This window comes from Oncorhynchus masou, chromosome 8 (assembly GCF_036934945.1).
Source record: "Oncorhynchus masou masou isolate Uvic2021 chromosome 8, UVic_Omas_1.1, whole genome shotgun sequence".
Classification (NCBI taxonomy): domain Eukaryota; kingdom Metazoa; phylum Chordata; class Actinopteri; order Salmoniformes; family Salmonidae; genus Oncorhynchus; species Oncorhynchus masou.
In genome coordinates this window covers 42,982,516-42,999,944 of record NC_088219.1, presented here as the reverse complement: position 1 = coordinate 42,999,944, position 17,429 = coordinate 42,982,516, and the positions used below count along the sequence as shown (strand labels likewise).

Below are 17,429 nucleotides of genomic sequence, written 5' to 3'. Positions count from 1 at the left end.
CATGGAAAACAGTGCGTTAGCTCGTTCAATCAATCAAATGTATTTATAAAGCCCTTTTTTACATCAGCTGATGTCACAAAGTGCTATACAGAAACCCAGCCTAAAACCCCAAACAGCAAGCAATGCAAATGTAGAAGCACGGTGGCTGGGAAAAACTCCCTAGAAAGGCAGAAACCTAGAGAGGAACCAGGCTATGAGGTGTGGCCAGTCCTCTTCTGGCTGTGCCGGGATTAGATCAACAGTAACAGCCAAGATGTTCAGTAGATGCCAAGATGTTCATTAGGAGTTCAAACGGTTGTTTTGCCGGAATTGCAAAAGGTATGAACATGTAATAAGTGTGTGCCGAAGGAATTTTGTTGAAGAATCTGAGGCCAACCTATTTAGCTACCTGACAACTTCACGGTTTTTACTTTTTAATTACCGTTTATATTTTTGTTTTTTTCCCTCAACTTTTTCACTCCGGACGCTTTATCTGGACGTGGTTTGTCAGGACCTCCAACAGCCGAAACAAGTAGTAACATTAACATGATGCCTTCTAATTGCAGTCGCTGTTCTCATAATATACAGGAGAACGATCGCCTTATGGTGAGGATAGTTGTGCTACACGCCCAGCTTCAGACGCAATCATTAGGCTTAGGGTCATTTCAGTGTAGGAAAGGATGAAACAGCGTCTGAGCCACCAGTAAGTACAGATAGTAGTATAAATCCCCTGGCACGGTCCCCGCAGCCGGACAACTTTCTCACGGTTTCTGGAAGGAAATGCTGTAGGAATGCTCAATCGGTGTCGCTCATTCAGCCAACAGAAACGTTCAACCGGTTTTCCCCATTAAGCAGCGAGTCGGAGTCAGAGGCCGAGCCTTCTCTTGTCTCTACTCCTCCCGTTACGGGGTCTGAGACGCTGAAGCTTCCCACCATTAGCTCTGACAAATTGAAAACTCTAGTCATTGTCGACTCCATTACCCGCAGTATTAGACTTAAAACGAATCATCCAGCGATCATACACTGTTTACCAGGGGGCAGGGCTACCGATGTGAAGGCTAATCTGAAGTTGGTGCTGACTAAAGATAAAACTGGAGAGTGTAGACAGTATAGGGATATTGTTATCCATGTCGGCACCAACGATGTTAGGATGAAACAGTCAGAGGTCACCAAGTGCAACGTAGCTTCAGCCTGCATTTTCTTGTTTGCCTATGGCCCTATACAGCTCGTCGAGTGCGATCTTAGTGCCAGCATCGGTTTGTGGTGGTAAGTAGACATCTAAAAGAATATATAGAAAACTTTCTTAGTAAATAGTATGGTCTACAATTTATCATTAGGTATTCTAATTCAGGCGAGCAGAACCTTGAGGCTTCCTTTATGTTAGAGATTGCGCGCCAGCTGTTGTTGACAAAGAGACGCAGACCACCCCCCTGAGTTTACCCCGCGCTGCCTTTCTGTCCTGCCGATGTATAGAACAACCAGATAGATTTATATTTTCCATGTCCCTGTTCAGCCACGACACGGAGAAACAGGATATTACAGTTCTTCATATCACGTTGATAGGAAAGTCTCGAACGGAGCTCGTCCAGTTTAGAACTTGAGATCAGTGCACAAAAACATACAAAATAGCACAATTGGTCAGGAGCCCGTAAAACGTCTGCTTTTCCCTCCAGCACCAACTCAATGTAGTCAAGCGGGTCGAGAGCTTCAAGTTCCTCGGTGTCCACATCACCAAAGATCTATCATGGTCCAAACACTCCAACACAATTGTGAAAAAGGCACGACAACACCTCTTTCCCCTCAGGAGGCTGACAAGATTTGGCATGGGCCCTCAGATCCTCAGAAGGTTCTACAGCTGCACCATTGAGAGCATCATTGTTTGGTATGGCAACTGCTTGGCATCCGACCGTAAGACGCTACAGATGGGAGCGCCTATGGCCCAGTACATCACTGGGGCCGACCTCCCTGCCATCCAGGACTTCTATACCAGGCGGTGTCAGAGGAAGGCCCAAACATTTGTCAAAGGCTCCAACCCAAGTCATATACTGTTGTGTCTGCTACCGCACGGCAAGCGGTACCAGAGTGCCAAGTCTGGGACCAAAACGCTCCTGAACAGCTTCTACCCCCAAGCCATAAGACTGCTGAACAGCTTCTACCCCCAAGCCATAAGACTGCTGAACAATTAATCAAATGGTTTCCCTTATTTGCATTGACCCCTTTTTTATTTGCACAGATTCTCTAGCACAGGCTCTGTGCTCACTCACTGGACTCTATCAACCCAACCAACACATATTACACCCACACTCCAACACTCTACACATACAGGCTCTGTGCTCACTCACTGGACTCTATCAACCGACCAACACATATTACACCCACACTCCAACACTCTACACATACAGGCTCTGTGCTCACTCACTGGACTCTATCAACCGACCAACACGTATTACACCCACACTCCAACACTCTACACATACAGGCTCTGTGCTCACTCACTGGACTCTATCAACCGACCAACACGTATTACACCCACACTCCAACACTCTACACATACAGGCTCTGTGCTCACTCACTGGACTCTATCAACCGACCAACACATATTACACCCACACTCCAACACTCTACACATACAGGCTCTGTGCTCACTCACTGGACTCTATCAACCGACCAACACATATTACACCCACACTCCAACACTCTACACATACAGGCTCTGTGCTCACTCACTGGACTCTATCAACCGACCAACACATATTACACCCACACTCTACACATACAGGCTCTGTGCTCACTCACTGGACTCTATCAACCGACCAACACATATTACACCCACACTCCAACACTCTACACATACAGGCTCTGTGCTCACTCACTGGACTCTATCAACCGACCAGCACATATTACTCCAACACTCTACACATACAGGCTCTGTGCTCACTCACTGGACTCTATCAACCGACCAACACATATTACACCCACACTCCAACACTCTACACATACAGGCTCTGTGCTCACTCACTGGACTCTATCAACCGACCAACACATATTACACCCACACTCCAACACTCTACACATACAGGCTCTGTGCTCACTCACTGGACTCTATCAACCGACCAACACATATTACACCCACACTCCAACACTCTACACATACAGGCTCTGTGCTCACTCACTGGACTCTATCAACCGACCAACACATATTACACCCACACTCTACACATACAGGCTCTGTGCTCACTCACTGGACTCTATCAACCGACCAACACATATTACACCCACACTCCAACACTCTACACATACAGGCTCTGTGCTCACTCACTGGACTCTATCAACCGACCAACACATATTACACCCACACTCCAACACTCTACACATACAGGCTCTGTGCTCACTCACTGGACTCTATCAACCGACCAACACATATTACACCCACACTCCAACACTCTACACATACAGGCTCTGTGCTCACTCACTGGACTCTATCAACCGACCAACACATATTACACCCACACTCCAACACTCTACACATACAGGCTCTGTGCTCACTCACTGGACTCTATCAACCGACCAACACATATTACACCCACACTCCAACACTCTACACATACAGGCTCTGTGCTCACTCACTGGACTCTATCAACCGACCAACACGTATTACACCCACACTCCAACACTCTACACATACAGGCTCTGTGCTCACTCACTGGACTCTATCAACCGACCAACACATATTACACCCACACTCCAACACTCTACACATACAGGCTCTGTGCTCACTCACTGGACTCTATCAACCGACCAACACATATTACACCCACACTCCAACACTCTACACATACAGGCTCTGTGCTCACTCACTGGACTCTATCAACCGACCAACACATATTACACCCACACTCCAACACTCTACACATACAGGCTCTGTGCTCACTCACTGGACTCTATCAACCGACCAACACATATTACACCCACACTCTACACATACAGGCTCTGTGCTCACTCACTGGACTCTATCAACCGACCAACACATATTACACCCACACTCCAACACTCTACACATACAGGCTCTGTGCTCACTCACTGGACTCTATCAACCGACCAACACATATTACACCCACACTCCAACACTCTACACATACAGGCTCTGTGCTCACTCACTGGACTCTATCAACAGACCAACACATATTACACCCACACTCCAACACTCTACACATACAGGCTCTGTGCTCACTCACTGGACTCTATCAACCGACCAACACATATTACACCCACACTCCAACACTCTACACATACAGGCTCTGTGCTCACTCACTGGACTCTATCAACCGACCAACACATATTACACCCACACTCCAACACTCTACACATACAGGCTCTGTGCTCACTCACTGGACTCTATCAACAGACCAACACATATTACACCCACACTCCAACACTCTACACATACAGGCTCTGTGCTCACTCACTGGACTCTATCAACCGACCAACACATATTACACCCACACTCCAACACTCTACACATACAGGCTCTGTGCTCACTCACTGGACTCTATCAACCGACCAACACATATTACACCCACACTCCAACACTCTACACATACAGGCTCTGTGCTCACTCACTGGACTCTATCAACCGACCAACACATATTACACCCACACTCCAACACTCTACACATACAGGCTCTGTGCTCACTCACTAGACTCTATCAACCCAACCAACACATATTACACCCACACTCTACACATACAGGCTCTGTGCTCACTCACTGGACTCTATCAACCCAACCAACACATATTACACCCACACTCCAACACTCTTCACATACAGGCTCTGTGCTCACTCACTGGACTCTATCAACCGACCAACACATATTACACCCACACTCTACACATACAGGCTTTGTGCTCACTCACTGGACTCTATCAACCCAACCAACACATATTACACCAACACTCCAACACTCTACACATACAGGCTCTGTGCTCACTCACTGGACTCTATCAACCCAACCAACACATATTACACCAACACTCCAACACTCTACACATACAGGCTCTGTGCTCACTCACTGGACTCTATCAACCCGACCAACACATATTACACCCACACTCCAACACTCTACACATACAGGCTCTGTGCTCACTCACTGGACTCTATCAACCGACCAACACATATTACACCCACACTCCAACACTCTACACATACAGGCTCTGTGCTCACTCACTGGACTCTATCAACCGACCCACACTCCAACACTCTACATATGACTACATATCCTCACACACACTTTCACTCTACACATACAGTATGCTGCTGCTAATCTGTTTATTATATCATGATTGCCTAGTCACGTTTACCCCTACCTACAGCACATGTACATAATTACCTCAACTACCTCGAACCCCTGCACATTGACTCCGTACCGGTACTCCTTGTATATAGTCTCGTTATTTTGTTACTATTTTTTTTGTCATACTTTTTAACTTTGCTTTGTTGGGAAAGGGCTCGCAAATAAGCTTTTCACAGCAAAGTCTACACCTCTTGTATTTGGTGACCAATATAATTAGACTTTCAAAACTTGCAATGAGTTTCTAGCCCAAGGGAGGGTATTTTCCTGCTCCCTACATAACTCAAATCCAATTTTATTGGTCACATACACATAATTAGCAGATGTTAATACGAGTGTAGCGAAATGCTTGTGGTTCTAGTTCCGACCATGCAGTAATATCTAACAAGTAATCTAACAATTTCACAACAACTACCTTATATACACAAATGTAACGGAATGAATAAGAATATGTACATAAAAATACATGGATGAGTGATGGCCGAACGGCATAGGCAAGATGCAGTAGATGGTATAGAGTACAGTATATACATATGAGATGAGTAATGTAGGGTATGTAAACATTATATAAAGTGACTAGTGATACATTTATTACATCCAATTTTTTCATTATTGAAGTGGCTGGAGTTGAGTCAGTATGTTGGCAGCAGCCACTCAATGTAGTGATGGCTGTTTAACAGTCTGATGGCCTTGAGATACAAGCTGTTTTTCAGTCTCTCGCTCCCAGCTTTGATGCACCTGTACTGACCTCGCCTTCTGGATGATAGCGGGGTGAACAGGCAGTGGCTCAGGTGGTTGTTGTACTTGATGATCTTTTTGGCCTTCCTGTGACATCGGGTGGTGTAGGTGTCCTGGAGGGCAGGTAGTTTGCGTTGTGCAGACCTCACTACCCTCTGGAGAGCCTTACGGTTGTGGGCGGAACAGTTGCCGTACCAGGCGGTGATACAGCCCGACAGGATGCTCTCGATTGTGCATCTGTAAAAGTTTGTGTGTTTTTGTTGACAAGCCAAATTTCTTCAGCCTCCTGAGGTTGAAGAGGTGGTGTTGCGCCTTCTTCACCACGCTGTCTGTGTGGGTGGACCAATTCAGTTTGTTGCTGATGTGTACGCAGAGGAACTTAAAACTTACTACCCTCTCCACTACTGTCCCGTCGATGTGGATTGGGAGGTGCTCCCTCTGCTGTTTCCTGAAGTCCACGATCATCTCCTTTGTTTTGTTGACGTTGAGTGTGAGGTTATTTTCCTGACACCACACTCTGAGGGCCCTCACCTCCTCCCTGTAGGCCGTCTCGTTGTTGTTGGTAATCAAGCCTACCACTGTAGTGTCGTCTGCAAACTTGATGATTGACTGCGAATCTTATAAGTGTTTGATGTCATCGGGTAGAACTTATTTTCTACAAAACTTAAATGGGCAAATTTTCACATGCTGACATTGGTATTGTGCTAGAGATAATGAAATGTTGAAAAGTGGAGGAGTTGCGCATCAACTCAATTTGTATTTATAGAAATGTATTGTGTTGCACCATAGAGAATATAAAGGACTGATATGATTGCCTGCCATGTAGAGTAGAGAAGCATGTCTGTTTCTATACATTAATATGCAAAGTTCTGAATGTTTCACCAGACTGAATACATCCAATAACACCATCTGGCACAGTCTCCATAGACGGGTTGGTTGATTAGCAACAAAACCAATGTGTGCGAAACTATGGGGCAAACCGGACAGGCTTGGCTTAGATTGTTAACATGTAAACTATATTTCGTCTCCAATGTTTATTGAAAACAGAAGTACATTTGCACAGTGAGCATTTCTCTCAAATACATTGTTGCAGTTGTTGGTTAGCAAACTAGCAGATTTGAGCCATATTAGCATAGGCATGACAGTCAAAACAAGACATGGTATAAAGAACAAGATAAAATAGCCACCTACAATTCCCCACATGGCAGCTTCTTGTCATTGTTGCTAGCCATCTGCCCATCCAGAATCACAGACTTCTGCCCCATTAAATTGTGTGCATCGTTTGTGACGACATCAGCTAACCCGCCTTTTCCTTCCTACTGTGAACAGCCAGCTCCGAGGCAGTTGTTTAACACAAGGTAAATAAATGCAAGGCATTCCATGTGTAAACAGATTTCAATAGACATGTTCAAATATTCTTTATTCAAAGGTTTTTCACCCAGGGTAAAGCTAGTCTGGGAATCTGGTCATTTCAAGTCTTGACACTTACAAGTTATAAGATACACATTGACTCTTGAAGAATATATAGCCTCATGAGCCTATCCCAAAATATAAGGTTTTATTCACTGGTTACAAACAAGGACGTAAACCCCTCAATATGTTCAAAATTATCATGTGGATGTCATGGACTGTCAGTGAGTCAGTCCATGCATCTAGGGTGTGATTTATGAATGTGAGAAATGTTAGTTTCCTCATCTCATCCCTCAGCTATATAGCAAAACAAGTGGTGGGGCGGCCATTTTGCTGTGTTCGGTTCCCACAATGTAGCTTTAACAATGGTAACTATTGTGTCTAAGTCCTTCCACAAAGTCCTACATGACCAGTCTCCTGTCAGCAGTTCCTGTTCCTCCTCAGAGGTACTTGTAGACAGCCTTGTCCGCTAAGGTCTGGACCTCCATCTTGACGGGACACTTGTAGAAGTGGGAGAGCAGCGTCTCTGTGTAGCCAATAAGGAAGTAGAACTTCTGAGGAGGGAGTTTCTGCACCATCAGGGCACACACCACCAGCATGTTCCCTCGCCGCTTTATCACAACCTCATTGGCTAGGCAGTTATGGAAGGTGCCGAAGATGAAACGCCGCACAAACATGTCCTCTACTGTACGATCGGATGCTCCTCCCTCTCCCTGTAAGTTGCCTAGTAGATAAAGAGGGACGGATAGAGGGAGAAACATTAGGAATACTTGAACAATTATGAAGTTTACTTAGCTGCATGATTAACTGATGAGTTGAAGGCTAGCCCCTAGGACAGCATATTTGCTAATACGGTTGGGGTGGTCTTTACATATAAGATCAGATAACTCGGTGTGTAGGATTTTTTTTTTTAACTCACCAGTGTGCTGGGAAAGCCAACCTTTGCGGTGGCCTATGTGGTGGGGGTGGAGGGCTTGCTCGTAGGTCAGTGGTCGGTCTCCTTTCCCCACTCGGATACGGGCTGCCCGATTCTAAGACAAAAGAAAGGTACAGATGTTTAGTTGAAAGCAGCCTTGTCAGCAGCAAGTGAGTGACTCGGTAATGTCCAATGTGGAGGATGGAAATGCTGTAACGTTAGTCTTCGAATAAAAGATACCTTGCAGCATATTGCAGTGACATGAAGTGTTCGTGATCCAGAGTTGACGCATATCGAAGTACCGACTCTGGCAAGCGCGATCTGTGAGGCAAAGACATGAATGCAAAGACACCGAGAAACAGACAAGTGACATTGACAGCTAACGTTAGCTACATCGGCTAGCCAGCCAGAAACACACTTTCTCCAAGCCCACACACGTATCTAAACAAAAACGGTTCATAGTTAAAATGTAACAATACTTTAAAAGTATAATGTTGTCAAATTATGGACTAAATGTAAACATGCTTCTCACCGATAATTTCACACCCCGACAGCTCAAAGACGCAGCCATTTTGACTAACGAAAGTGTTTGTGGGAAGGGCCAATGGCCTGGGCTAGAAGGGGTACAGCTTTTGTCAAATTAACGTCAGATTTGACTTTTCGTTTCGTAGCAGTTTAGGATAATTAGGTTAGGTTAAGGGTTAGCCAAAATGCTAAACGTTTCAAATTTGGACAAAAGTGGGAATCCATCAAGCCCAGTGACCAGTGGCGATTTCATCATGTAAATCTTGGTGGGGCAAAAACAATTAAAAGTAGAGGGATGCATGCCAGCAAACCACTACGCAACACATAACTAAACAATGCATTAATTGCATTATAACGGTGACAAACGGTGCCCACAAACTGTTTGGGTCTACATAAAGCTGTGCCAGCAGTAGTCCCAACATTTTACCACTGCTACACCAGACTATCAGTGGAGCCTTGTCCGGCAGCGAAACAGTGCATCCAGCCTCATTTACTGCCTTAAAAAAATAAAAACAGCTGCTATGGCTTACTTGCTTAAACAAATGTGGTTTCTAATGGCAATTGATATGTACAAACTATTGCATTAGGAGACAACAAGCGGATAAGATGCAATATGCAATTTCAATTAAGACAATGAGCGAGCTAGGACGTAGGTAGTCAATATAACTATTTTTTCAGCACTTTTGAAATGTACAGCTACAGAATTCAGAACATGGGCCATTCTTACAGTGTTCTCCCTGTACACCAAATCAGAACCATAGGATATATAATGGGGGCATATAAGCAGACGATGAAGGCTCTTACAACATGTGATGATTACATTTCTCTAAAACAGGTTATAGGCTACATGTGCACCACCAAGTCAGAACAGTAGGCAAAATGAAGAGGTGAAAATAGACCAAATTATTAGGGTGAGGCACATGGGCTACTAAGAGCTTATTGCACAACATAGTGTTACTTTCTCAGCTACAGTATACATATCTCCCTGGCATATTACATCATGTATGCAGCAGCAAACAATACATTTTTGGACTGACCTTGTTGTGCTGTGCTCTCTTGAACAGGAAGGTGGCGCGGCGGTCCTTCGTGGGCAAATTTTGTCATCAAAGTCTGGTATTCTCTGGATTTATGGTGCTTTCAAGACAACTGGGAACTGAAAAACAAGGTTGAATCATGATGACGTCATTGAGCTTCAGGTCGTAGCTCCAGAAAGAGGCCAGAGTTCCCGACTTACAATTTCGAGTTGGATGACCTTTCAAAAGATATTTCCCAGTTGGAGCTCTTTTTCTCACGGAATTCCCAGTTGTCTTGAACTCACTGAAGTCAAGTTTTCGCAGTTCCGAGTTAACAGTTGTTTTGCGCATGGCACAAATCATGCTTCATTGACAGCATGGCCAATGTTGAATGTTTATCATTTTAACTTGGAACAGAGACACTTAATCCCAAATGTGGGACCACACAGCCACTCCATTGAATAGCAGGCTAGTGATTGCTTTGCAATGCTTGCAGTTAGCCACTCGTTGTTGAATTTGTGATTTCCAACTTGCTGTGTAATGTCTATGTCAAATGGTCAATGAGCACTGACACATTTTATCTATAATTTATCTTATTTCTCTTCATATGACAACGATTAAAAGTAGCTTGTCGACTTGATTCATGACGACGACGGCTAGCTAAGATTTCGAAAGTATCAGTCCAATCAAAGCTACTGTAGATATAAAAGGACGTCAAATGACATTATATGTGGCCAATGGCCTTGAGCCTTCTTGGATGGACATTTCTAATATAACTCTATGGCAGCACCTAAGTGGCTTGAATTTTCGAGGTCTACCCTTAGACTTGGTGGTGACGTACTGTCCCCAAGTGACAGAACACTGAGCTAATCATGGCGCAACTAGAGAACTTTACCAACACCTACGCTCTCTATTTTCCATAAGCTGCCCCACCACCATAGAAAGCACTGAGCTAGGCTGAAACCCCTGCATCTTTGAGCTGCAAAGCTAAACATAGATAATGTTTGTATGCTGCTTTATTAACTCAATTATTATTATTTTTTACATTGTTTGCAAAATTATACGTGATATGTATTAATGCCAAAATGACATGCAAAACAGGTAATCCCCCTCAAAAAAATATATTTTTTAGCTAAAAATGTGGGTCTGAAAACAGGTGGGGCTCTGCCCTGAATAGAGCCTAACCCTGACCCATGCACGGCCATCGCTAGTTACCACAAACACAATGTCATAAACCCCGTTTCTACAATTTATATTTTTTAAATGTGATTTTAAAACTAACCTTAACCACACTGCTAACCTTATGCCTAACCCTAAATTAATAATAACTGACTTTGTGGCTGTAGTAACTAGTGGAAACATTTATACTCACCAATGTTCTCATATTATTCATATTATTTTAACTGTACCATTTTATCAACAGTCTAATATAAACACCAATTCTATTTGTTAATGATATATATGATTGTATTATATGAAATCATTTTGATAGCGTTTTGAAATAGGAACCTTGATTTGTGCATGGTGTTCCCTGCGCACAATTTTCAGTTCCTACATAGAAATTACAATAAAAGTAACATATTCTTAGTCAGCGAACAACTTTAAACGTTTGCGATAAATGTAATTTTATTGAAATATAACAGTTTGTGACATATTAAAAAAAGTTACAAATCTACAATGCCGTCGTCTATGGAAATGATAGAGTTGTATGTATGACAACGCTCAACTTGGAATCTTGCAGCATGTTGGAAACATCCATCATTTCCTTGTGGTCTACTTCGGTTTTCTGTACCGCAAGACATACTTTTACTGCCTGCTGTCAACCCCCAATGACCATATGGGCTTCTCTCCAGGGGTGGCCGAGAAGATGGTCCTAAACGTAATGTAGTTAACTAAACATTTTACACGTTTCTGTGTTAGCCATGTAGGCTAGCCTGTTTTCTCTCTATAATTCTGTTCCCCTGTTTAGTTTTAAAGGTAGACTCAGTAAGATTGTCATCAAACAACAGACATCAACCCAGACTGCAATCACTGTTACTAGCTGACTTCTACCCGGTACTCAACCCTGCTCCTTAGAGACTGTCGTTGAACAATGTTTACTTTAATTATGTTAACACAGTTTTACCTACTTTGTGTGTGTGTGTGTGTGTATATATATATATATATACACGCACGCAGAGTACACTATTCTAGTCAAGGCTAATCCTATATAACTACTACTGTACACCTTTTTCTTTTCATATACTGTTCATACACACCATGTACGTACATATTTATATGCTGATTTTGGTGATTTTCTTGTAGTGTTAGGTATTACTGCACTGTTGAAGCTAGGATCATTAGCATTTCGCTACACCCGCCATAACGTCTGCAAAATATGCATACACAACCAATAAAATGTATTTTATTTTACTATTTGGAATATCGGCCCCTTGTCTATGATGTCATCTTGCAGACTCCACCCTTTAACATACACAAAAAGTGATTAAGGGTTGATTATGTACTTGGCTCATTATCTGCACAGTCCTGTCTGTTTGAGCATGTGGTGTAGTAGGACGGAGAGAGGCAGCAGAGGGAGCTGCAGCAGAGACGCACGGCCTGGGTAGCGCCCCTCATGGTGCAGGAGCTAGAGGTACAGGCCACCAAGCAGCCGGTGGAGCCCAGGGGAGTCAGGACAGAACCTGCTGCCCAGAGAGAGTTCTGTCTCGGGTTCTGGAGAGCCCAGCACAGCCTCAAGTACGAGGCCTACCTCTTCCAGCCAAGCCTCAGTCTCTAATCCACAGCCCCAGAGCAGCAGTGCAGCCCAGCATTCATCACAGGGAGACCTGGCAGCAGCCTGCTCAGACTCTAGAGCAGCCTTTCTTAAAGTATGGGACCTGTTAATGGTGGGTTGCGACGTGTAAATGTATAACTGTTAAATTAATTACTGGAATTGATTTGGCCTTGCGCATCTGTGTTCTCTATTCAATGCGCGTTATGCTCAGCAGCGGTCGCTGCTCAGTTTGGCAGCTGTGTGAGAGGGAGATGCCCGTGTGCTTCTCAATGTATTTTTCTGCAGTTTTCTTGAAGATCACTCAATTGTCATGAAACCCATATACAGCGATGAGTTTCTCTCTCTTTCATACAAGTTTATAACGCGGAGCACTCACAATGTGTTTTGTGTGTGGAAGTGCTTAGTAATGCGTCTCGCATAAACGAACAAATGATTAAAACGACACGTCCTGACCAAACATCCACAGCATGACGGTAAACCCAGGGAGTTCTTTCAGAACAGGGCAGAATGCTTCAGGAAACAGTGCCTCGACAGTGGAAAAGTCAGCTAGCAAGGCATTGTCATTTTATAACAGGTGATGATAAGCAGAAATAAGGGAGTACTTACTGACATAGTATATGTGAGTTTCTCTTTCATACAATCCCCTGTACACAGCTAATAGCCAGCTAATAGCCAACATTTGCCAAAGCAAGCTAGCTAATGATAGTGCAACCCGAGTAACAGTACAGATGAAGATAAACAATCAGGCCTACTGTACAGCTTACTGTATAAATTATTGTTGAAAACAGCAACAGTTCCAACCTAGACAGATATGTAAGAGTGTTTTTTTATGTGGGAAAATAAACATTAATATATTTTTATATGGGTATTTAATATCATTGTTATTTGTTTTTGTCTCTATTGCATTTGTTTTAGGTATAAGGGCAATGAAATGTACCGATATTTATGTAAAGTTGCATATTTTCCTAAGCTTGGGTCCCAGGAAAACACAGAATTTCTCATTTGAGTCCCAGGCTGAACATGTTTAAGATCCCCTGCTCCTACTGAGTTACAGTAGTATTGTACTGCCTGTCTTGGTCATACCAATAGGAATGGTTAATTCTTAGTGCTTCTTCAATGTTTTAGGAAAGGGTCCGCAATGTAATAGGTGGTAGGTGACCTGTTCTACATGGGACACTTGCTTTATATATTTGCACAATTACCCCACAAAATAGATGTTGGCAGTTTTGAATTTGGTAGAATCTCCCTGTTGGGATGGAATCGATCCCAAACCTTTGTATTGAGTAGGCCTATTCATTTGTGTGTTTCTGTCTATCAGTGGTCAGGTGGTTCACCAGGCCAGTCCAGACAGTTGCAACGAGGCGGTGAGGGACACCTACAGCTGGTCTCAGGACTACACTTACGTTGAGGTCCGCGTCAACATCCCCAAGACCGTTGTCAAGGGCAGACAGGTAACCATGGCGACCACATGGTTCCTCTTTCTACATATTTCCTTTTTTAAATCTTTATATTATAACCTTCATACATGTCTGTGTGAACTATTTGTGTTAACTTCTCTGGGATATGTGGGACGGTAGCGTCCCACTTCGCCAACAGCCAGTGAAATTGCAGGGCGCCAAATTCAAAACAGCAGAAATCCCATAATTAAAATTCCTCAAACATACAAATATTTTACACCATTTTAAAGATAAACTTGTTGTAAATCCAGCCACAGTGTCCGATTTCCATTTTTCCAGCTTTACGGAAAAAGCATGCCATGCAATAATCTGAGTACAGCACTCAGACTCAAAAACAAGCCATACAGATATCTGCCATGTTGTGGAGTCAACAGAAGTCAGAAATAGCATTATAAATATTCACTTACCTTTGATGATCTTCATCAGAATGCACTCCCAGGATTCCCAGTTCCACAATAAATGTTTGTTTGGCTCGATAAAGTCCATCATTTATGTTCAAATACCTACTTTTTCTTAGAGCGTTTAGCCCAGTAATCCAAATTCATGAGGTGCGATCACTAGGTCCAGATGAAAAGTCAAAAAGTTCCGTTACAGTCCGTAGAAACATGTCAAACGATGTATAGAATCAATCTTTAGAATGTTTTTAACATAATCTTCAATAATGTTCCAACCGGAGAATTCCTTTGTCTTCAGAAATGCAATGGAACGCAGGTCGCTCTCACGTGTGCGCGCGTGATCAGCTCATGCCACTCTGGCAGATCCATTACTCAAACAGCTCTCATTCGCCCCCACTTCACAGTTAAAGCCTCAAACAAGGTTCTAAAGACTGTTAATATGACCCCATAGACACTGTATATTCGATAGGCACTGGCTTGAAAAACTGACCTTAGATCAGTGTCTACGGGTAACTTCTGTGTTGTTTTACATGTAGATGACTTTTATTAGTGGGCTTAATAACTCTCTGCTGTTTCCTTTTACTGAGGTGTCTATTTTTGTGTGCCTGACTGAAATAAATTAAATGAAGTAAATATGCACTGTTGTGTTCTCTCTATGTGTGTAGGCTGTGTGCGTCACAGGAGGTTGGTGGCACCATAATTGAGGAGGACTGGCTCGTAATGGCTGGAGCGGAATAAGTAGAAGGGCATGAAACACATGATCTCCATGTGTTTGATGCCGTTCCATTCGCTCCGTTCCAGATATTATTACGAGCCGTCCTCCCCTCGGCAGCCTCCACTGGTGTTTCTGTGATGTTGAGCGGCACTAAAACCTATGTGGGTTTTAGAGCTACAGGAGTGCCAGGCTGGCAGTCGACTTGAGATTCAGCAGTAATGCCACAGGGGGGCGCTATCCCAAGATTTCTGATTCTCAGTGCAGTTTGATATTCCTTATTGTCTTGATAATGGCTGTATCAGATGAATAGGTCGATACGGATGAATATCAGAACTGATATAGGTAGTAAGATGCCGACAGACAGAAACCTTAGACACTTGCAGACACGTCTTTTGAAGTTCAAAAGGATTCTCTTTCTTTTTCAGATCTGAAGTGTACATGCTTTGTTCCTAAGAATACTGTTGGTGATGACAGTGCAGAGGAACAAGCCAGGAATACAGACCGTAGACAGTAGTTGCCTATGACTATGCAGATCTCTTCCTTCCCGGGTCAGTTACACTGGTACTTGATTTCACCCAGTTCTCCCAGGTGGACTGAAATAGGTGCCGGTAGGCTGCTTTTTTTTATTTAGGTGACAGTATTCATACTTCAGAGCCAATTCTATAAGAGGGAACAGTTTTTTTCAGGAGAAAATTTGGGGTACAGCGTTGAGCACTGGTTCACTTCAAGCTCTGATGCCATGGACCAGACCTTGCTTTGAATTGGAGATGTAGGTGGTGTTGATCATCTGGAAAATACCATAATCCAAGCAGGCCTAATGCAACCACTAAAATGGACTTTAGTTTGCATATTTTTATTTGTACAAACACCAGTTTAGGGATCTTTGCAGTCTATCAGTTTGACAAACTAAAACATAATCCATTTTATTTTGGTAGGCTAGATCAACAACAAAAAAAGAGAGATGTAAATCAATTGTATAGCCTGTAGGCTGGCTATACCTGTTCCAGCAGCTACACATGATGGTGATAATGATGACGGTTCCATGATGCTGATGCTGCTAAACGCCTGTTATGTTAGTCTATAGAATCTCTGATGCTGCGGCTTCAGTTATCGAGCAATGCCCCCTGGTGGTATGAAAAGTGTGTTGTATTTACAGCGCGCTCGGTGGTGTAGAAACGGCGTGAAATGCGATTGAACGACACACTTTGGGAGAGCGAGAGAGTACCACCACTGCCTCTCCTCCACTCGAATAGCCTACATCTCCTCTCGAATACATACATATCTGTAGTAGATTATAGTGCGCTCTGGACAGAAAACGCATTACACCGCGGTATTTTTTTTTTTACATAGAATAACTGGGCAAGTCAACGGATACATCCTATTTCAATTCACTTGAGGACCGGACTATTTAGGACGCTCGACCCCCGCGAATAAACGGACGATGGCGGTTACTACCTGTACACGTTTTACGGACGATTTCCAACTATATGAAGAACTCGGAAAGTATGGCTTTGCTGTATTATTGCTTTACGTTATGGCACAGATGCGGTAACAACAGCCTTCTGCATCGTCCTTACCCTGTTATTATTCTATAGTTTCTTTGCGTCGTTGCATATCTGCAGTTGTGTGTGTGTGGGTAGTACGAGCGGCGGAATGGGGTTCAGAACGAATCTCTGCTGATGATCTGTCACGTTCGGCGCTACTCAGACCTCTCAACAAGACGCATGCTGTCGCTCTGCTTTGAGGTGTAGCCCCGAGACGACCCGATTTAAACGTATAGATAAAATATAGACCTCATTTGATCCGTTTGCTGCATGTTCTGTACCGGCAGCAGCAGTGATGGGGACTGGGGACACGCTGTAGCGATCTAGAGAGTGACAATTTGAGCTGTCAAAGAGCAGAGCGGGATGTGCTGTTTTGTAATTGGGGTCTTTAGAGCAATGGGAGACTGCTGAGGGGAGGACGGTTCATAATAATGGCTGGAACGGAGTGCATGGCATCAAACAAATGGAAACGTGTTCAATGTATATGTTGCCAATCCACCGACTCCGCTCCAGCCTTTACCATGAGCCTGTCCTCCCCAATTAAGGTGCCACCAGCCTCATGTGCTTGAGAGAGCGAGAGAGAGAAATTGGACAGTGAGTTTATGTGCCACAGCAA

The 17,429-nt window shown here is 43.6% G+C and overlaps 2 protein-coding genes and 1 long non-coding RNA gene across 7 annotated transcripts in view; 2 read left to right on the top strand and 1 right to left on the bottom strand.

Moving 5' to 3' along the window:
• Window positions 1–7,468: 7,468 nt before the first annotated feature.
• LOC135544701 (small ribosomal subunit protein uS3m-like) lies at window positions 7,469–8,996 on the bottom strand. Its single transcript, XM_064972540.1, has 4 exons — window positions 8,924–8,996; window positions 8,632–8,712; window positions 8,395–8,506; window positions 7,469–8,199 (listed from the first exon to the last, which is right to left on the bottom strand). Exons 1-4 carry the CDS (start codon window positions 8,960–8,962, stop codon window positions 7,916–7,918), a joined length of 516 nt encoding a protein of 171 aa, XP_064828612.1. The 5' UTR covers window positions 8,963–8,996; the 3' UTR covers window positions 7,469–7,915.
• A 2,496-nt stretch (window positions 8,997–11,492) lies between these two features.
• Window positions 11,493–12,094, top strand: LOC135543956 (uncharacterized). The gene is made up of 2 exons (XR_010456276.1): window positions 11,493–11,808; window positions 11,899–12,094. It is a non-coding gene; the product is annotated as an uncharacterized LOC135543956 (long non-coding RNA).
• A 4,357-nt stretch (window positions 12,095–16,451) lies between these two features.
• The window catches only part of LOC135544700 (calcium/calmodulin-dependent protein kinase type II subunit beta-like), a 60,868-nt gene continuing 59,890 nt past the window's right edge, over window positions 16,452–17,429 (top strand). For all 5 annotated transcript variants that reach the window (XM_064972538.1, XM_064972536.1, XM_064972539.1 and 2 more), the window contains exon 1: window positions 16,452–16,772. In XM_064972538.1, coding sequence (XP_064828610.1) covers window positions 16,711–16,772 — 62 coding nt within the window. In that variant the 5' untranslated portion in view covers window positions 16,452–16,710. The remainder of the gene's footprint in view (window positions 16,773–17,429) is intronic.

What these genes read in the sequence shown, in the direction of transcription:
- LOC135544701 (XM_064972540.1), bottom strand. Translation starts at nt 8,962, where the DNA reads ATGGCTGCGTCTTTGAGCTGTCGGGGTGTGAAATTATCG. An exon ending in GTCGGGGTGTGAAATTATCG is followed by an intron (nt 8,713 to 8,923) that starts GTGAGAAGCATG and finishes TTTGCCTCACAG; the next exon opens with ATCGCGCTTGCCAGAGTCGG. An exon ending in TTGGCTTTCCCAGCACACTG is followed by an intron (nt 8,200 to 8,394) that starts GTGAGTTAAAAA and finishes TTTATCTACTAG; the next exon opens with GCAACTTACAGGGAGAGGGA.